The sequence below is a fragment of the Lycium barbarum genome, chromosome 11, assembly GCF_019175385.1.
Source record: "Lycium barbarum isolate Lr01 chromosome 11, ASM1917538v2, whole genome shotgun sequence".
Lineage (NCBI taxonomy): Eukaryota > Viridiplantae > Streptophyta > Magnoliopsida > Solanales > Solanaceae > Lycium > Lycium barbarum.
This window is the reverse complement of record NC_083347.1, coordinates 47,147,698-47,170,245: the sequence shown is the minus strand read 5'-3', so window position 1 is coordinate 47,170,245 and position 22,548 is coordinate 47,147,698. Positions and strand designations below refer to the sequence as shown.

General features: G+C 39.9%; 1 protein-coding gene and 1 long non-coding RNA gene across 2 annotated transcripts in view; both read right to left on the bottom strand.

Annotated features, from left to right (window-relative positions):
* The window catches only part of LOC132620357 (uncharacterized), a 33,844-nt gene extending 15,835 nt beyond the window's left edge, over positions 1-18,009 (bottom strand). Inside the window, exons 1-2 of the long non-coding RNA XR_009574813.1 lie at positions 17,817-18,009; positions 5,644-11,076 (exon numbers count right to left, since the gene is read on the bottom strand). This is a non-coding gene — a long non-coding RNA (uncharacterized LOC132620357). The remainder of the gene's footprint in view (positions 1-5,643; positions 11,077-17,816) is intronic.
* Positions 18,010-21,253: 3,244 nt separating this feature from the next.
* LOC132619811 (uncharacterized) lies at positions 21,254-21,703 on the bottom strand. Its single transcript, XM_060334596.1, has one exon. The coding sequence runs from the start codon at positions 21,701-21,703 to the stop codon at positions 21,254-21,256; it is 450 nt and encodes a 149-aa protein (XP_060190579.1).
* Positions 21,704-22,548: the final 845 nt, after the last annotated feature.

Here is a 22,548-nt window from a genome sequence, read left to right as displayed (position 1 = left end):
GATTCTTGACCGCGGTGTATGCAACATTGGCCGCTGGATTCTTGACCGCGGTATGCCGCATTTGTGATGTTGACCGCTGGATTCTTGACCGCGGTGTGTGCGACATTGACCGCTGGACTCCTGACCGCGGTATGCCGCACTATGTTACAGTGACCGCTGGACTTTTGGACGCGGTAATTGTGTGTCTGGTTTTCTGCGGGTATGAGACGGAAATGTTTTTCAAAGGAAAGCAAGCATTTTGGCATTTTGATTGCCGTATTTGTCTTCCGGAACCTCCTATGTATGATTTGTACGTCAATTGCAACACTTTGGTATTCTGGTTATTCTGCTCACCTTCTGTACATTTTACTTTGGTTATGACTTCGTTTTCTGTACTTCATGCTTTGCATACTCAGTACATATTTCGTACTGACCCCCTTTCTTCGGGGGCTGCGTTTCATGCCGCGCAGGTACTCCCAGGTGACAGTATAGAAGATGTTCCAGTGCAGATGGCAAGCTCCATTTGTTCCCGGAGTGCTACCGAGTTAGAGTTGGTATGTTATGCTTTCTGGATTACGTTAGAGACTTTGCAGACAGCGTCGTGGGTATTGGTTGTCAGTCTGTAAGCGGCTCCGTCAGCCGAAATGTCGGTCTGTGTTATGTACTAAATTTTGTATGATTATAGATTTGTTATGCTTGGAAGCTACGTGGATGAATATTTCTAAAAAAAAAAATTACGATGTATTTCATCTCATTGGATTTGAAAAGTTTGACGTGATTTTATGTGCAGCAAGAGTTTGAGGGTTCGCTCGGCCCTAGGTAAGGGTCGGGTGCCCATCACACCCTAGCGGAATTAGGGTGTGACAAAGTGGTATCAGAGCAGGTCTGTCCTAGGGGTTGTCTGCAAAGTCGTGTCCGGTAGAGTCCTGTTTATGGTGTGTAGCGCGTCACATTTATAAACAGGAGGCTACGGGGCATCTAGGGATTGTTGACCTTCTTTCTGTCATAGATCGTGCGATAGAGCCAAGTTATAGGAAGAACGAAACTCCTCCTGTAAGCCCTACATACGATGGAAAAAGGTAAGTGACGATATGAAAAGGTCACACGGGTGAGTTTGGATGCATTTGTTCTGTCACCTGAAATTGGCAGTTCCGGATGGCTAGAATGTGGTACATAGCCATATGATCTGTAAGGCATTGTTGATGTCTGTTGCGTACATATTTTGAAAAGAAATAATGGTATAAGAAGTAAAAGAACCAAGTCTGTTGAAGGACTCAGAGAAAGTTGACAAGCAGTTGCTGTAAATTATTATGTACGAATGGTGAGTGGAAATTCAAACAGGTTGGTGACCGTGTATGTAAGAGCAATGGCGATGAAGGAACATTTTGTTACCGATGGGACCCTGGGAACCCAGGACGGAAGATAACTATTCATAAAAGTGAAAGGTAAGTGGTGCAAATGTTATAAGGTAGGCTGTTGTTATTTTCTATACCTGTTAAGATTGGAAAGTTCCAGTACAATGATACTTGGAAAGGAAAGAGAGTAAGTAAAGGAACAGCAAAAAGGTCAAATATTGGAAGGAAGCGAAAGGTAAGAAATATGACCGAGCAGAACCTCCAGAAAAGGAACGACGGGTAAAGCACGGGACTATTTGAGTAAACTGCAAGCATGGACACGTGAAAAGGGACAAAGTGTGGTTATATGAAATGAGGGAAAAGTGTGTGAGGTTTGAAAATTGACTTAGGCAAGCGAGACCAAAGGAAATCGTGACCACGATATGAAATGTGAAGTAAGAAATGGTATGATAAAGTTCTGTGACAATGTTAGGAGATTTAAACTCCCGAAAGGTATATAAGGAAATAGATGGCGTGGCTAAGAAGAATCATGAGTAAGTGAGCCAGATAAGTGAAAAGGTTAATCGTGGGTGAAAAGGCGTATGAATATTGACAAGAATGACGGTGTAGACAAAACTTATGGTAAGAGGTTTCGGTATGTTATGCATAGAGTTCGGAAGAAGGACGAGGAATGAAAGTATATGAATCATCGGCGTGAAGCGATACTCAATCGTATTTGTAAAGAATCCACACCGGAGAGTCAACAAGAAATAACTATAAGAGGGACCCTCCCGGAGTACTATAATACCCCATAAGATCAGTCGAACATTCGAGGACGAATGTTCTAAAGGGGGGGAGGATGTTATATCCCGCGTTTTTGCGCATTCGAAAAATTTGAGATAATCATGACAAGTTAAAGACAAGGCCATATTTTGATTTTGTTCAATATATAAGTTGTTCATGGAAAATATTGGTGTGGAAATATGGAGGGAATCTAAGGACAAAATTGGAATTTCGAAAACTTGTTTCATGAATTGCAAAAAAATAGCCACAAGTAATTGGGCTAAAAAAAAAAGAAAAAGAGGCCCAAAAAAAATTCTAGGGTGGCCGACCATGGATGTAAATAAAATGGGCCAAGCCCATGTAAATTTCATCCATGTGCTAAATTAATAAAAGGGAGCAATTCTCATTTGTTCAAGAAGTTTCAAGAAAGCAAAGCAAAAAAAAAAAAAAAAAGAGCAAGAGCAAAAGGAGAGGGTTTCGGCCCTTAGAGAAAAAGAAACAAAATTTTTTAAGTCCATCAATCTTGATCCAAAAATCATGATTTCCTAGCAATATTACTAACTCAAGGATGCTCTTCAACATGGTATGAATTTTAAGGCAAGAAAGTGCTTGTGTTGGCAAGTGAAAGTTTGAAGAAAAAGGTAAGAATTTCATGTTTTTATCATGTTATGGAAGGCTATGTATGTTATAGTATGTAGAGATGAATGAAAAGTATGAAAATTTTGTGTGTTGTGGATGTGTGTGTTGGCCGTGTGTATCAAGTTGGAGGAAGGATATGAATTAAATTATTTAGTATGTTAATTGTGTTGTTGTAGTCTTGTGATGAAAATGGAAGGTTAATGGTTCTAGTTGGCATGAGAAAAATTGTTGTTAAGTTGTTGTCGGAAAGTATGTGATTTTATTATAGTTTATGTAATTATGAGAATGAAGTTGTAAGATGCAAATTGTTGTTGTTGTAAATGAAATTGGAAGAAAAGAATGAGTTGTGGATGTTTATGTTGAAGATTGGAAGTTTAAGCGAATTATAGTTTTGGTAAGACTTTTGTATACTTTGTGGAATAATGTGAAATGCTTCCGAATTGCATTTGAATGACCTTGAAATTTGTGGATGAATATGAAAATGTTGATCTTAGTTTGAAAGTATGAAGTTGGAGTAGAAGTTGTTGAATTATGTAGAAAAGAAGACTATTTATATTATAATGTATTTTGTGGTGATGGTTGATGTTGTTCGTAATGTTGGGTTGTTGTTGTTGATATTTTGGGCCGAGATGATTCTCGGGGACGTTGAATTTACAGGGGAAATGCTGCCGAAATTTCGGTAGACAATATGAATTTAAGCTTGAAACTTACGTTTGGCAAGTATGACCAATTGTAGATTTTGGACGAAACGGGGATTGAGTTCGGACGAGCGTAAGGCGCAAGTGAGGTATGTAAAGCTCACCCTTTCCTTCTTTTGGCATGTCCTATGTATACTAGGTCAAGACTTGAGCCTCGGGAACAATTCTGTCCATCGAAACCCGAGTTTGATTTTGAATACTATTCGTTCAATGTAATTGAACTATAATTCTTATGTTTTGTTAGAAAGGTGTCTAAACATCCATAACTTCCACAAGCGTATTCGGATTGCTTTGAAACTTTCTTGGATGACTCCATAGAGTCCAATGTTTGTAATTTATATCCGCCACCTCGACTTGACTCGAGGTGGGCCCACAAGTTCCGAAACTTCCTTCGTTTGTCTCACTTGAGCTATCCTTGTATGATATGAAAGTAAGACTTTCGTCTATGAATCTAAGACTCCGTTTGATTCGTTCCATAAGTCATTGGAAAGCTCCTTAATGTGAATATCCTGATAATACATTCGATTCTTTTACCGGGTTTTGATTTATGTGCACCTAATTTCTTACTACTCCGCTCGTATATATGCTATGATCCCTTTCACCGAGTTCCGGGACGGTATGTATCGTGCGTATGGCTCGCCGAGTACCTTGTCTAAGAGTCGGGTTCCATGTATGTAATTTTTAAACTATGATGTATCCGGCTCTGGGGTCCTGTGGTATATGTCCGTCCCCAGTTACTGTGTATATGGATTATGATGTGACTGGTTCTCGGGTTATATGTCCGGTTCCCGAGATACCGTGTACATGTTATGGAATCTTCTGGAGTATGGTGTGTTATGGCGCCAGAGACGGGGGTGACGACCATGTTCCTGTGCCCTTTGCATGACTTTGATATGCATCATTTGTGATTAAAAAGTAAGTATTCTGATATTCTGGATAAGCTACTTACCTTCTGTATTTTTCTGATATACGATTTTGGAATTTATATTATTGTGCGTACTATGGGTTATTGACCGCTGGACCCCTGACCGCGGTGTGTGCGACCTTGACCGCTGGATTCTTGACAGCGGTATGCCGCATTTGTGATGTTGACCGCTGGATTCTTGACCGCGGTGTGTGCGGCATTGGCCGCTGGATTCTTGACCGCGGTATGCCGCATTTGTGATGTTGACCGCTGGATTCTTGACCGCGGTGTGTGCGACATTGACCGCTGGACTCCTGACCACGGTATGCCGCACTATGTGACAGTGTCCGCTGGACTTTTGGTCGCGGTAATTGTGTGTCTGGTTTTCTGCGGGTATGAGACGGAAATGTTTTTCAAAGGAAAGCAAGCATTTTGGCATTTTGATTGCCGTATTTGTCTTCCGGAACCTCCTATGTATGATTTGTACGTCAAATGCAACACTTTGGTATTCTGGTTATTGTGCTCACCTTCTGTACATTTTACTTCGGTTATGACTTCGTTTTCTGTACTTCATGCTTTGCTTACTCAGTACATATTTCGTACTGACCCCCTTTCTTCGGGGGCTGCGTTTCATGCCGCGTAGGTACTCCCAGGTGACAGTATAGAAGATGTTCCAGTGCAGATGGCAAGCTCCATTTGTTCCCAGAGTGCTGCCGAGTCAGAGTTGGTATGTTATGCTACGTGGAAGAATATTTCTGAAAAAAAAAATTACGATGTATTTCATCTCATTGGATTTGAAAAGTTTGACGTGATTTTATGTGCAGCAAGAGTCTGAGGGTTCGCTCGGCCCTAGGTAAGGGTCGGGTGCCCATCACACCCTAGCGAAATTAGGGTGTGACAATTAACTCGGTACTTTGTAAATCTTTTCCGAAACACAATGTATACTCTGCCTTTCTTAACGAACTCTCTTCCCTTACTTCAAACGTCTTTGGAATCTTAATGGGAATCGTTAAGTACTATTTATTACTTGATGAAACATCGTATACGCCTTACCCTATGTTAGTATATTTACTGTGCAACGACATGAAATTTTCCGAGGTGTAACATTCTTCCCCCTTTAAAAACATTCGTTCTCGAATGTTAAGTTCTCGGGAATTCTACGAAATTTCTCTAGAGTTTCCCCTGTAATATAGCGCTACCATCTTGTCATAACAGCCCACAATAACCACGCCTCACAAGGCTATAACACAATAACAAGAAATTATGGCCACGCACGACCAAAAGCATAAAAGAAAGCATTACATACCTCATAATGTTGATATTTTATCTTGAATCTCTTCCGCGGGTTGAAACAAGTGGGGGTACTTGGACTTCATGTTTTCTTCCGCATCCCAAGTCATCTCCTCTCGGTTATTGTTCCTCTATAAAACCTTGACTGAAGCTACTTCTTTGTTCCTAAGTCTCCGTACTTGCCTATCTAGTATGGCAATGGGTACCTCCTCATAAGTCAACTTTTCCGTAACTTGAACATCGTCTACCTGCTCGATCCTAGTAGGATCTCCGACATACCTACAGAGCATTGATACGTGAAAAATTGGATGGAATGAGTCAAGTTCTGAAGGTAGATCTAGTTCATATACTACTTGGCCTATCCTGTGGACAATCTTATAAGGTCCAATGTATCGATGACTCAATTTTCCCTTCTTGCCAAATATTATCACTCCTCTCATCAGTGATACCTTTAAGAATACCTAATCATCAACTTGGAATTCTAAGTCTCGCCGACGGTTGTCTACATAAGATTTCTGGCGACTTTAGGCTGTCACTAGTCGATCTCGGATAACCTTGACCTTCCCTACTGCTTGTTGAATCAACTCATGACCTATTAGCTGTACCTCTCCTATTTCAAACCACCCGATTCGAGATCTACACTTCCTTCCATACAGAGCTTCATACGGGGCCATCTGAATACTGGAATGATAGCTATTATTGTATGCAAACTCAATAAGAGGTAGGTGGTCATCCCAAATACTACCGAAATCTAGCACACATGCCTGTAACATATCTTCCAAGGTCTGAATAGTGCGTTCGGCTTGCCCATCAGTTTGTGGATGAAACGCGTGCTGAGCCTTACCTGAGTACCCAAACCTTCTTGGAAAGACTTTCAGAATTTGGCTATAAATTGTGCCCCCCTATATGTAACAATAGACATCGGGACACCATGAATTCACACAATCTCTTTAAAATACAACCTTGCATAATCTTCTGCTGAATATGTGGTTCTGACTGGAAGAAAATGAGCTGATTTTGTGAGTCTGTCCACGATCACCCATATGGAGTCATACTTACTTCGGGAGCGGGGTAACCCTACAATGAAATCTATGTTAATCACTTCCCATTTCTAAGTTGGGATTTCTATGGCTTGTAACAATCCTCCTGGCTTTTGATGATCAATTTTCACTTGTTGGCAATTTGGGCGTTAAGCTACAAATTCTGCTATGTCCTTCTTCATTCCATCCCACCAATACATTAGCTTGAGGTCTTGATACATCTTTGTCTCCCCTGGATGAATAGAATACCAGGAGTAATGAGATTCTTCTAGAATTCGACGATGTAGTCCCGCAACATTCGGAACACTTAGCCTGTCTCGGTACCTAAGAACTCCTTCTACAGAAATTTCAAATGATGACTTCTCTTTCTCAGGAAATGAATCTCTATAGTAACTCAACTGAGGGTCTGCATATTGGCGCTCTCTCACCTCCATATCTAAGGATGAAACAGTTGGGTTATGAATACTGACTCTTGCATTGCCCGAATCAACTAGGCAAATTCCGAGGCTGGCTAGCTAGTGGAGCTCACGCATTAATTCTTTCTTCTTCGAAGGAACCTCACATAGACTTCCCATTGATTTACGGCTAAGTGCATCAGCTACTACCTTCGCCTTTCCGGGGTGGTATAAGATACTCACATCATAATCTTTCAGTAGCTCTAACCACCGTCTCTACCGTAGGTTTAACTCCTTCTGCTTGAAGATATATTGGAGACTCTTGTGGTCTGTATAAATATCAACATGTACACCATACAAAGAGTGTCTCCACATCTGTAGTGCATGAATAATTGCGGCCAATTCAAGATCATGGGTTGGATAATTCTTTTCATGTCTCCGCAAATGCCTTGAAGCATAGGCAATGACTTTACCATGTTGCATCAATACATAGCCTAATCCGACACCGGAGGAATCACAATACACAACATAACCATCTGTCCCTTCTGCGAGTATCAGGACTGGGGCTGAAGTTAATCTGTCTTTTAATTCTTTGAAACTACATTCATAGGCATCAGTCCACTGAAACTTCGCCGATTTCTGAGTTAGCCTCGTCAATGGTGTTGAAATAGAGGAAAATCCTTCCACAAATCTTCTATAGTAACCTGCCAAACCCAGAAAACTACGGACTTCTGTATGTGTTGTAGGCCTTGGCCAAGTCTTCACAACCTCAATTTTCTGAGTATCAAATCGAATGCCATCAACTCAAATAATGTGGCCTAGAAAATTTACAGAATTCAACCAGAATTCACATTTCGAAAACTTAGCATACAATTCACGAGTTCGAAGAATGCGAAGGACAATACGCAAATGGTTTGCATGCTCGGGTTCTGTCCGAGAGTATACTAGAATATCATCAATAAACACTATCACGAATCTAAGAGAGGCCTGAATACATTATTCATCAAATTCATAAACACTGCCAGAGCATTAGTTAACCCAAACGACATCACCCGAAACTCATAATGATCGTATCTTGTTCTGAAAGCTGTTTTAGGAATATCTTCTTCTCTAACTCTCACTTGATGATACCCTGACCTCAGATCTAATTTGGAAAACCACTTGGCACACTGTAATTGGTTGAAATCGTCAATTCTAGGTAGCGGATATTTATTCTTTATCGTCACCTTACTCAGTTGCCTATAATCAATACACATTCGTACAGAACCATCTTTCTTTCGCTCAAATAGGGCAGGTGCTCGCCACGGTGACGAACTGGGCCTAATAAACCCCTCTTCTAGCAAATCTTTTAGTTGTGCCTTTAGCTTCTTCAATTCTGCAGGAGCCATTCGGTAAGGAGGAATGGAGATTGGTTTAGTATCCGGTAACACATCAATCGCAAAATCAATCTCTCTTTCCGGAGGAAGACCTGGAAGTTCATCTGGAAATACATCCGAAAATCCATTCACTACCGAGACAGATTGAAAGGTCGGTGGCCTTGCCTCGGTGTCATGAACTCGAACCAGGTGATAAATGTAGCCTTTTGCTATCATCTTCCTTGCCTTAAGGTAGGAAATAAACCTACCTCTAGGAGACGCTGTATTACCTTTCCATTCTAGTACAGGTTCTCCCGGGAATTGGAATAGAACTACTTTCATTCGGCAATCGACATTGGCATAACAAGAGGCCAACCAATCCATACCCATAATCACATCAAAATCTAACATTTCTAGCTCAACTAAATCAACTTTAGCCTGACGATCACATACCAGAATTATACAACTTTAGTCTACCTATTACGGGATCACCAACCGGGGTACATACCTCAAAGGGTTTAATTGGCTCGGGTTTCACCCTAATACGGCCAGAAATATAAGACAATGTGGAACCCGGATCTATGAATGCATAAACCTCATGAGAGAATATAGATAGTATACCTGTAACCACATCCGGGGAGGACTCAAGATCCTGTCGTCCGGCTAGAGCATAGATACGGGGCTGGGCACCACCTGAACTGGATGCTTCCCCTCTGCCTCTACCTCGACCTGCTGGAATCTGGGGAGTCTGCCCTATCGGGCGCACAGATGAAGAAGTACTAGCTGTTGATCCTGTGGGCTGAACTCCACCTCTACCGTACCTCGAGGGACAATCACGCATCACATGCCCAGTCTGTCCACAAACATAACAAGCATCGGAGCCTTGATGACACGGGCCCGAATGTAACTTTCTGCACTGACTACATCGTGGGACCGGTGGTCTCCTCTGACTATAATCACCTCCAAACTGGGAACCCGAAGCTCTCGAGCTCTGACCCTGTCCTGAATGAATGGGGCGGTTAAATCTTCTGCCCACAAACTGAGGAGGTGCACTAGTCGCCGACTGGCCTAAATATCTAGAATATGACTGCCCTGATCCCTCTCTATAGTCGCTGCCGGTACCAACATATCTAGCCCTCTTACCATGCCCTCTATCAATATCGCGCTCCCCCCTTTGCGGATGTTGCTGCTCTTCTAAGTTCTAGGCATGGGCCTGAATACGGGAAATATCCATCCCCTCTTGCAATGAAGCTGTTAAACAATCTTTAAATAAATGTGGCCTAATCCACTCACAAATATATGTACTCTATCTCCCATGTCAACCACCATAGTCAGAGCATATCTAGCCAATGAATTAAAGTGAAGGCTATACTCCCGGGCACTCATATTCCCCTTCTTTAAAATTAGAAACTTGTCGACTCGAGCCCTTCGAGCCTCGGGTGGCAAATATTGGCGAAGGAAAGCATCTACAAATTCTTACCAAACTGGGGGAGGTGCATTTTTATTTCTTGAAGATATCCAGTTATTGTACCAAAGAACCGCCACATCTCGAAGTCTATAAGATGCTAACTCTACAGATTCAGTATCGGAGGCATGGATAATTGTCAGCGTTCTCAGCATCTCATCAATAAAGCCTTGCGGGCCCTCATCCGGCTTTGACCCGAAAAATTTTGGGGGATTCAAACTCATAAAATCACGGGCTCTAGCACTAGTCGCCCTATCACCTGAGCCCGTACTCTGCCGCTGTGCCTAAGCGGAAACTAACTGCGTCAATAACTTAATAGCTTCGGTCTTTTGTTAACTCGAAGCACCCGATGGAGGAACTGGAGGTATAGGAGCAGGAACTGAAGCCCCCTCTTGCTCTTCTAGAATAGGCGGAGTGTGAGAGGTATTAGATGGAGCCTCATTATGAGATTCACCTTCTTCTACATTAGTTGGCAGCTCCCTTTCTATCCGCCTTTCTGTCGTAGCCTTTCCCTTCTGGGCGGATGTGGCTTTCCTCTTTACCGGCATCACTTAAATCATAACGCATAATTAGGGAGGAGAAAATCTTATAACATGGCTCTATCGCATGATCTAGTAATAAAAAGAATGGTTTTTTTTCCATAAATGCCTCGCAGCCTCTTGTTTATAAGTGTGGCGCGCTTCACATCCATAAACAAGACTCTGCTGGACACAACTCGTAGACACACCCTAGGACGGAACCGCTATGCTACCACTTTTGTGACGACTCGACTAGGGGGCCATGACGGGTACCCGGAGCTGACTACTGAGCACCACTCATTAGGATAATCATCATACTCAACGTGAACAAATATAATCTCCAAAGCAACCCATGTCTATATACATAAGCCCTCACGGCTACAAAAATGATATACAAAAGTACAATGTGATCATCATGGGACATCAACTACCCACACGTACGTATCTACGAGCCTCTACTAGAGTACTAGACATAAGGACGGGATAGGACCCCGTCGTGCCCAAAATATATATATATATATATATATATATATATATATATATATATATATATATATATATATACACACACACACACACAAAAGAATATGATCATAAGTAGCACCTCCACAATAATGGAGTGCTCCTGTGAATCTACTGATAAACTCCTACGGATCCACACCGTCTCCCTGTCTACCTGCGGGCATGAACACAGCATCCAAAAATAAAGGACGTTAGTACGAACATTGTACTGAGTATGTAAGGCATGAATAGTAATAGCATAATAAGGAAAACAATGAAACATGAGCTGAAGATATAACCTGCTTAACCTTTAAAGGAAAACACATGTATGCATATCATATATACCATCATCGTTAAACCACGTCTGGGTAACTATCACACGCCGCCCAATAGTGGTTTCATGTCTGGCCCTCTAGGCACGGTGTAATCATAAGCAGCCCGCCTTCGCGGTGTCATGCCCGGCCATCTAGGCGCGGTGTCTTGCCCAGCCATCTAGGCGCGGTGTCTTGCCCGGCCATCTAGGCGCAGTGTAATATCATCATCATATACATCTCATAAAGCATGCACTAGAACTTAAATACAAACTATGGCTCTATCGAGGCGACGTAAGGTCGAGGACCCCCAATTCCATTATGGAGTAATCATAATCATCATGCCTCACCTTGAAGGAACTAGCATTTTAAGGTGAGTCTAGCAACAATGGACAACATCAAAAAATCATGTAAGGATCATTAATTTCATAGAAATATCATATCATGAGATTTAGAATCTCTAGACTTATACTCATCATCATCATTATCATGTTCGTAACATATCTCTTATTTTTATCTCATGAGAAGCTCTTCATAACATTGGCTCGTAGTTTCCGGAATGTAAGAAGGTCATGGAAAGATAAAGGGAATCATGTCATAGGAATCATGCCTTAGAAAATAGGGACTAGCCTTACATACCTTTATGTCTTTCTAACTTTCCGACTATACGCTCCCTTCCAAGTTCGTAATTCTACATTCAAAGGAATTCGTACTAGAATTAGATAGTTGGAAACATACTTAATCTTAAGCTAAAGCTAACGAAAATTGGGCAGCATCTCCTTTATTTATACAACTTTCTCCATATGATATGACAACTCCCAAACGTCAATAACAACATTCATACTATCATGATCAACAACCTTCATCAAACTATACCTTATTCAATTCTTCCGATCCCATTTCAAATCACCCTTAACTAACATTATCACACAACATCATATTCGTTCTCATATTATACTTTCTTAACGTCATTTGTATTGTTTGCAACAAGGTTTTTCTCCTAATACATCAAGAGTCACAATTCATGTCAACTATTACTCAAAAATATCATTATTTTCACATTTGAGCTCCACATTCTATTTTCTTCCATAATCCAAGTCTTTCAACCCCTCAATATTCTAAATAACATGAAATGATCATAAAACTTACCTTTGATAATGTGGGAATTGTCTTTAGATGAAAATACTTCACTTGATGAAAAACCCTAGCTTCAATCGAAAGAGATTTCTTGACTTTAGGCAACCCTAGAGACTCCCTTACACTTGATTCTCTTGGATTAGTGATGTTGATCTTTGATTTATCTTGGATTCTTGTAAATGAAGAGTGTGGAATTTTCTAGAGGTGTGGAGAGTGTTGGAGAGAACATGAGAAACGAAATAAATGAACTTGGGGCCTCCTTTATAAAACATAAAATCTGTCCCGACCATTTTATACGAACACACATAAGGTCAGTATAGATTATACGGTCCATATATATGATCGTATAATGCTTCCAGAATGTCATCCTCTTCTGGGAGGATCCTACAGATGGATATACGGTCCGTATAAAGTACCGTATAATCCACAATTTCTCGAAACTTGTCCTCGTCGTTTCGTTTTGCCTCCAATTCTTATGGAACCTTCTTAGCACTTGTTTAACACTTCATTAACAATCCAAGGGGCATTATAACTCTTCTTTAAGACATCATTAAGTCAGCATTAACTCGGTACTTTGTAAATCCTTTCCGAAACACAACGTATACTCTTCCTTTCTTAACGAACTCTCTTCCCTTGCTTCAAACGTCTTTGGAATCTTAATTGGGAACCATTAAGTACTACTTCTTACTTGCAGAAACATCATATACACCTCACCCTGCGTTAGTATATTTACTTTACAACGATATGAAATTTTTCGAGGTGTAACATATTGAATTTGCTCATAACAACAGTTATCATTCCAGCATCCAAATGGCCCCGTATGAGGATTTGTGTGGGCGCAAGTGCAGATCACCTATTGGGTGGTTTGAAGTAGGGGAGACTGAATTGATAGGGCCAGACTTGGTCCAGGAAGCTATAGAAAAGGTCAAGCTTATATAGGATCGATTATTAATAGCTCAGAGTCGTCAGAAATCCTATGCAGATAATTGTCGAAGGGACTTAGAGTTTCAAGTGAAAGATTGGGTATTGTTGAAGGTGTCGCCAATGAAGGGCGTCATGAGATTTGGAAAAAAGGGCAAGCTTAGTCCTCGGTATATTAGGCCTTATAAGATTATACGCAAGGTAGGCTAAGTGGCATATGAATTAGATCTACCTTCGTACTTGGAGTTAGTCCACCCGGTTTTCCATGTATCGATGCTTCGTAAGGGCATTGGAGATCCTTCTAGAATTGTACCGGTAGATGATGTTCAAGTCACTGAGCAATTATCCTACGAAAAAGTTCCCATTGCCATTCTAGATAGGCAGGTACGAAGACTCAAAACCAAAGATGTAGTTTCAGTTAAAGTCTTATGAAGAAATAATAATAGAGAGGAAATGACCTGGGAAGCGGAAGAAGACATAAAGTTCAGGTGCCCACATTTATTTCCACCTCCAGAGGCGACTCAGGCAGAGACGCCATTGTCTTCAGGCATATAATGCTTTCCTTGATGCTTTTTTGGTCGTGTGTGGCCATGGTTGTTGATGTTGTTGTTGTAGACCTGTGAGGCGATATATTTTGGGTTGCTATGAACGGATGGTAGTGCTATATTACAGGGGAAACGCTGCCGAATTTTTTTAGATTCCCTAAGGGTCTAACTTTCGAGGACAAATCTTTCCGGGGGGGGGGGGGGGGGGGGGGGGGGGGGGGGAGAATGTTACATCTCGGAGATTTCGGATTGTTTCATTGTGAGTAGACTAGTGTGGGCTTAAGGTGAATATGAAGTCCTTACGATATTAAGGAGAGTAATAGATAGCTTAAAGTGAGTACCATAAGATTTTGAAGTCATATGAACATGTGAAACTAAGTTCGTTAAAGGAAGTGAAATGTAAGTCATGTTTGGAGAGGTTTTCTCTATAATTGAGCTTATATTTATGTAGTAATGTCTTATGGAGGAGCTATGAGGCCTCTGAAATGGTTAATGAAGTGTTATATAAGTGTCAATAAGGTTCTATAAGGATTGGTGGTTGAACGAATCAACGAGAGAAAGTTTAGGAAAACTGTGGGTTGTACGACCACTTATACGGACCGTATAAGTTATACAACCCGTATCAATGGTCCGAATAACCATGGTAGAGAAGGGTGTTTCCATGATAGGATTATACAGTCCATTTATACGGACAGTATAAGTTATACGGGCCGTATAAGTGGCCGTATAATTGGTCGGGCAACTTTATTTTTTTATATATATATGGACGACCCTTGTCTTATTTTTCATTCCCACTTTCCCCAATACTCTTAAAAGCTCTCGAACTTTCTTCCTAGCATATTAACACAAAATCAAGGGAAATCAAAGATAAAAATAGAAAGAATCAAGATATCTATGTGTTGGAAGAGTCACTAGGGTTAGTAGACTTCAAGAATTTCTTTGGTATTGAAGTTAGGGTTTTCGTACAAGTTGGTAACTTGATCCAAAGCTCATTCCTATGAGATAAAAGGTTAGTTTTCATGTCTATTTCATGTTTTTAAGCATGTTGGTTGTTGAATGACTTGGGTGGGGAAGAAAGTACAAAATTGAGCTCAAATGTAGAATTTATGATATTTTGAGTAGTCAACTAACTTGAGTCATGATTCTTAGTATGCAATGGATATAATCTTGTTATGAAGGGTGTTAATGATGACAAGGAAGTGTTGTATGCAATTGTGCAAAGGGTTGGTGCAGAGTTGCTGATATAAGTTGAATTTTGAGATTTAATGGAATATGACTACTTGATTATAATATTGTGGATGTTATTGTAGTAATTTGGGAGTTGTTTTGACATATGGTGGAAGTCGATGAAATAGGGGAAATGCTGCCCAATTTTCATTAGCTCATGAATTATTCTAGATTGACTTTGGAGTGTCTTTACGGCTTAACCATGGTATGAATCTTTTTTTAAATATAGATTTCTCAAGCTTTGGAGGTGAACGTTAAGTAGTTAAGGAGACGAAAAGGTATGTAAGGCTAACCCTTCTTTCTTAAGGCATGATCCATTGATGTATAGCTTCACATGAAATCCATAGTATCTTCCATAATGATTTCATTCCTAGAATCACTAAAGCTCAGGATTCTTGATATTCTCACGATACCATTGGTCTCATCCTATGATAGCTGATCCTCTAAGGAAGGATATAATGAAAGTGATGATTATGATGATGATATTGAGGATACTTATATACTCCCATATATATTATCAAAGTATTACTATTTAAAACACCGAGCTTATATGGCCCGGGTATGATATCTATCGCGCGCGCGCACCACTGCAGTTGTGTACGGATAACACTGAGCCTTTGTAGGGGCAGGTATGTATAACACTGAGCCTTGTCATGGTCGGGTATGTGAAACACCGAACCTCTATGGTCGGGTATGGTACTACTATATGTATATAAGCTTATGTAATGGAAGGTTCCTATTAGAAAAGGGTAAGTGACTATGATGAACGTCGCTAGAGGTATAAATGGCTCTGTCATCCCATGACTCTTCTATCTTATGTTATTTCTCATACTTCTATTAAACTATTGATTATGCTTTACATACTCAGTACATTATTCGTACTGACGTTCTTTTGTTTGTGGACGTTTCGTCATGCCTGCAGGTGGACAGGGAGATAGACTTGATCCATAGACTTCTTGTTCAGAGACTGCATAGAGTAGCTCCATTTGATTTAGAGCTGCAACTGTTGGTACTATTCTTTTGTGCATATACATATGGTCATAGCGGTGTCCTGTCCCATCTATATGATATTACATACTCTCTCTAGAGGCTCGTTGATAGTTGTTTACAGTTAGAAGTCTTTTTGCCCGGTCGGCTCATATTTTTGTATATTGTTTTGCTAGCCTCGTCGGCTTGTGTATATGTATATGGGCATAGTTGTGGACGTTGATATAAAAGTGTTTTAGCCGTTGGAAATGGTATTATTGAGGCATAGAGTTTGTTAATAGGACATGTGGCTCACCTAGTTATGATTATAGAAGTATAATGAGAGGTGCCCGGTGGGTTAGCTCCGGATGCCCGTCATGGCCCTCCGGTTGGGTCGTGACACAAACTTACGCATATTGCAGTGCACATCAAGATCAAAGACAGAAAACAACTTCACACACATAGGTAAGGTCTCACTTAATCACTTAGTGGCATAATTTCAAGTGAAGGAGTAATTCATGGGCAGGCTGTTTTTTTTTTTTTTTAGGCTTAGAACCAAATATTTCATTAGACCAGACAAAAAGAGAATTCAGACTTCATTTTTCTTAGATAGCTGCAACAACAACTTCTCAATTAATTGGGAAGACCTCTCTTTTAAAAATAAAAGTTTATAGAATCCATTTTAAGTGTGCAAGGTTATTCAGATATAACCAAGGTGCTTAGTTTCTCCTAATGGAACAGATAATTATCTCTTAGTTATAAATGTAACAAATCATCCTCCACAAACAGGTCAAATTCATAAGTAAAGCTCATCCATGATTCAACTCATCTAAAATAGTTCCCTAAAAAATTATATTTAGTTGAGTAGGTTCATAAGCCAAATCCAGATATGCCAACAGCTTCACATAGTATCCCTTTAAGTCCAGTTTTAATCTCAACTCAAATTTAATCACTCATTCTCATATCAAGCGATAGAAAATTCTTCAATTATATAATCACACATAAACTAATCAACCAAACTTGACTAATTAGCAAACTAGCATCCTTTTTATTAATTCGGACCTTACACATAATCATTTAAATAACAAAGTTAACCACTTAAGCCTAATTAAATGAACCTATTATCCTCAGCTAACACTTCATTAAACAAAACATGACTTAATCTAAACAAGTATATCAAACTCACATTATTATCAAACTTAAACAGAGCCATAATGACATACTAAACTACATTAGCAGACAAATATTAAGTAAACAAACATCTAACTGAAACAAAATTGCAAAAACATTAAATAAATAAGAAGAAAGGTTACCTTGTGGATATGCAGCCTTGGAAGAAAATGGAATTAGAAGCCCCTTTTCTTCACACTTAACCACACAAGCACTTATAAAACTTTGAAAATTTTAAACTAAATCAAAAAATTTAAAGGTTTTTAAGCTGTAAACTACAAAACCCTAGGTATTTTGGATTTTCTAAACAAAATAATTTATTTTTGTCTCCCACCCTCTCCTCTTAATCAACCATATTGGGGTTGAATTTATAGAACCCCTAATTTTGACAAACCCTACACTGGGTCGATGTGGGAAAAATATGTTCACAAAGCTTTCTCAAGCAACAAATGGTCCGGATTTGGCCAAATTAAAACGAACAATCTAGATTCAACTATAGTACTCAAAGAAAACACATTTTCATCCTTAATCCGAGAGGTTCGTTGTGAAACAATGAAAATCTTTCACATGCAAACAAGACTAATTAAGATTTGCAGTGTGTACTCGCAAAAATGGAGAAAAATTAAAATAAAACTTACTTTTATGCTTCGTTTGTTTGAAAATTGGATGAAAGAGGAAGAGGCAATAAATGCCTTTCCTCAAAATAGCGACACACCCCTGTCAACCCCTTGTACACTCTGAATTTTTGCCAAAAATGGTGAAAATTTCACAGAGAAGAGAGAGAATCACATGGCGGCGCTAAGGGTTTTGAGAAATCCTAGCGAACGAAAACCCAAATGCCCTTCTAGGGAAGGCTTTTCCTGAAGGCATTGCCTTATATATTTTTTAGATTGGGCCGGGTCGGTCCTTAAGGGGCTGGACTCAATCCATAAAAAAAAAAGGGCGGGCCCGATTTCACACACACACACACACACACACACACACACACATATATATATATATATATATATATATGCAAATTAATGAGCAGGTAAAAAGATTTAAAGGGATTTATCCACTTTAATTAAAATTAAATAATTAAAAAACACAACTGATTTTCACAAAATATTGGTTTTGCAAGTATGGCCTTAATTGAATTAAAACATGTATTTTTGTTATTTCAATTAAGGCCCTATTTGACTAATCAATAATAAGTAATTTACAAATATAACCATAGTTAATCATCCAAATTAACTTGAGAATTGTTCATGTAAAGGGAGTATGCAGAAATAAAATTTTGGGGGTAAAAATGATTATTCAATCAAATCAATTCCCTTGAATTATATGGGGTAAATATTTGCTGATTAATTCCTGATAATTGCACAATTAAATAAATGTCTATTTTATACTATTTTCTTGTTGAAAAACAGAAAAATTCATCATTAATTGCTATGAAATAATTTCTAAATGATTTATTACTGAAATTACTTTATTAAACAATAAAGGTAAAATATTGTCTGCATAGTTTATAAAATCATTTTGATTTTCTAAAAAAACATATATTACCCCATTTAATATTCAAGTCTTTTGAGAAATTAGAATAAGTTATGAGAGGTCAAAAATTAGGTGTCAACAACTACCCCTTCGGTGTTCGGGGATGGCGGGACCATTCCCGAGCAACGAAACTTGACTAACTCTAATTTTTGACTGACCCAAGACACATTTCCCCTCATTTTTATGCAATTTACAAAATGTGTGGCCAGACCTTGGTTTCTGGGCTTTCTACATATCTCAGGTTTCATGCGAATTCAGGCTATTTGTATTTTGACTCAATTATAACTTCTAAATGCAATTTAAAGCAAATTCTCAGATCTTTCGGCTGTCAAGCTAGGAAGTCCGGTGTGATTGGTAAGAGTGTGACTGACTCTTTGGCATTGAGTCCGCCTACATATCCCTGTTCTTGGGAATCAAGTCACTTGTAGTTCGACTCGATCGGAGGAAAAGGATATCCCTTATGTGGAAAGGCCTTTGTGTATTCCGGTATGTGTCCGACCGGTTACGGAATAATAAAAATAGACAAAGGACATAAGAGAATAAGCAGTTCTGTATAGCTGAGCATGGTGAGGAGTGATCTTCCAAGTCCTGGCCGGAGAGCTTAACTCTCATGGGCATCCTATCTCGACCGGCTGCGTAAGAAAAAGTTCCATGTTTGCTCCGCAATCTGTCTACATTTGATTTGATCAACATGCTCTATATGGTGGCTACAAATCTGCTTCCATCTTCTGAGTAACGTTTATTTTTGGATGACGAATATTGCGGTCATCTGACTGAATTTACATCATCTTGTCTCTTGAGCGAATACTGTGGTCTCCTGACTGGTTTCACATCGCTTTGTGGTCTTGGCATATCCAGTAATTTATATACATTGCCTTCTTGGAAATTGAAATAAATACCCTCTTGATACGTTTATGTGAATGGCCCTCTTGGCATGTTTGTATGAATGTCCCTCTTGGCATGTTTGTATGAATGTCCCTCTTGGCATGTTTGTATAAATGGCCCTCTTGGCAGTAGGAAAATAAACGTGCAATGGCCCTCTTGGCAGTTTGTATGAATGGCCCTCTTGGCAGCAGGAAAATAAACGTGCAATCAGTTTGTATGATTAGCCCTCTTGGCAGTAGGAAAATAAACGTGCAATGGCCCTCTTGGCTGTTTGTATGAATGGCCCTCTTGGCAGCAGGAAATATAAACATGCAATGGCCCTCTTGGAAATTTGTATGAATGGCCTTCTTAGCAGCAGGAAAATATACGTGCAATGGCCCTCTTGGCTATTTATATGAATGGCCCTCTCGGCAGCAGAAAAATTGATATGCATTGGCCTTTCTCAGAAAATAAGCAGAAGTGATGCAAATGACAGATATGGCCCCTTTAGCTAAATCGTCTTTCTTTCGTCCTTTAGGCTGGCAGTGACCCTCTTGCAGGTATGTCGTTCGTTCTGGTTGCGATCCTTTTGGCCAAACGTTTGCCTTTGTGGCAATTTTAGTCAGTTTGTAGCCTTACGACGTTTCGATCCTTTTATAGCCCTTGTGGCTAGATATTCGCCCTTATGGCGTTTTAATATTTTCATAGCTGTCGCGGCTGGATATTTAACCCTTATGGTATTCTGAATTTCCCTTAGCCTGTGTGGGTTTTGTCCTTGGTGGTAGTTCAAAACTTTATGGCCTTCGAGGCTGGATATGTATATTCCGAAAGCCGGATCTCAGCAGCGGTCTGGACTTTCTTTAGTGAAACGTTTCCTGCACATGAGGCAAGGTTAGAAAAAGGATCATCTTCCGATGTTTTGGGGACCTGCATCAAAAATGGGTTAGTTTTTTCCTATTTCAAGTTGATCTGTGCTGCCAGCGCTGTCGCATCCTCGACTTTCTTGACTCAAAACCCGTTTAACTCCAGTATTCGAAAGATAAACCTATTCTCATTATGCAGAAAAAACATTTTTGTAATGCTAAGGGTATCTAATTTGTGTAAAAATAAAAGCATTTTTAATTGTCATGACATGCGCTTTGAATGAGGGTGATCCTTTCTTCCGCGAAATTTTTAAGACCTTTTCTCAAAAATTCTGCCCTAATTTATATTTCGGTCTACAAATTCTCATGCCGAGTCTTCTAGGAAATTTTGAGGATTGACGGCACGAACATTTGAGATCTTCTCGAAAATTCTTCCCCAGTTAGGCGTGCAGTAATCTTTGCTCCTTTGCGAAGTACCATCGCTGAGGCTTCCTGGGGTTTTCTTGGATTTTTCTTTTGATGCGATCGAGCTCAAAGAGCACCTACGTAACCTGTCGTAGCAATAATTTAGGTCGAACGTAGTTCAGAATAAAAAATAGTGGACTTTTGGTTTTTACTAATAAAGAGATCGGGTCACAGATGGACTGCCTACGTATCCCACTGTGGGGAAATCAGGTCATTGCGTAGTTCATAATACAAAAGGTATTTTTTTTTGTCTATCTATTACAAAACGATTACAAGCAAAAGGAAACAACTAACACAAGAAAATAGAATTACAAGCAAAGAGTACTATTACAAACTAAGAAACTTCTTCTTTATGCATAGTAGCGGTTGATTGCATCTGAGTTGATGGGCTTTGGCCACTCTTGTCCGTCCATTTCTGCCAATACTACTGCTCCTCCGGAGAGTACTTTGCGGACCACATAAGGACCTTGCCAATTGGGAGAAAACTTCCCTTTGTATTCATCTTGGTGCAGGAATATTCTTTTGAGCACCATTTGCCCAATTTGAAAAAGTCTAGTTCTGACTCGCTTGTTGAAGGCTCTTATCATTCTTTGTCGGTATATTTGACCGTGACATATAGCAACCATCCTTTTCTCATCAATTAAAGCCAATTGCTCATATCGAGCTCGGACCCATTCAACATTGTCTAATTCTGCTTTCTGGATGATCCTTAGGGAAGGTATCTCAACTTCACCAGGTATGACTGCTTCAGTTCCATAGACTGGCAAGTATGGAGTCACTTCTGTTGATGTTCTGGCCATGGTACAGTATCCCAATAAAGCATAAGGCAAATGCTCGTGCCAACCTATGTGATTGTCAGTCATCTTCCTCAATATCCTCTCGTGCCAACCTTTATGATGCCAATTGTCAGGCAAAAGTCTGGTGTCTTCCAAACATGCCGCTATAGCACAGCCGCTATAGCGGAACCTCCCGGACACAAACCAAATATGCATATATATATATATATATATATATAAATGCCCTACGAATGCACTCGTGGCCTCAAAATATCCAATAGAGGTCTCGTTGATCAAGTCAACCCCCAACAGCCTAAAACCAACTTTCCAAACCAAGTCCAGAAACACAACCGAGCACATTGAGAACCGAACCAAACCCACCAATCTGTCACAAATGATCATCCGAACCTCTCGAAATTGATGAATTTCTGAAAAAAGGTCTGTTTACCCAGTAGTCAACTATGGGTCAAATGGTTTTCACTGAAAACCTAATTTTTTCCAAAAGTCATGACAAAACTCAAACTAAATTTAGCCTAGGGAACCATACCAACTATCTTCGCTAGTCAAAATGGTACTAATAAGGATTGGGGATGGGTTATCGAGGGAAAAACGGTCAAAAACACAATAACGACCGAACGAGTCGTTATATGAAACCTCTATAGTTCTACGGCACTGAGGTTGAGGATGCTTACGAATTCATTATGGACTGTCATGAGAGGCTCCATAAGATGGGGGCATTGGAGAAATATGGTGCTGAGTTCATGACCTTCCAGCTCTTGGGTGATGCCAAGTTATGGAGGAGGGCGTTTGTGGAGTGCAGGCTAGCGGGATCACCTCTACTGACTTGGACTCAGTTCTATCAGGTGTTT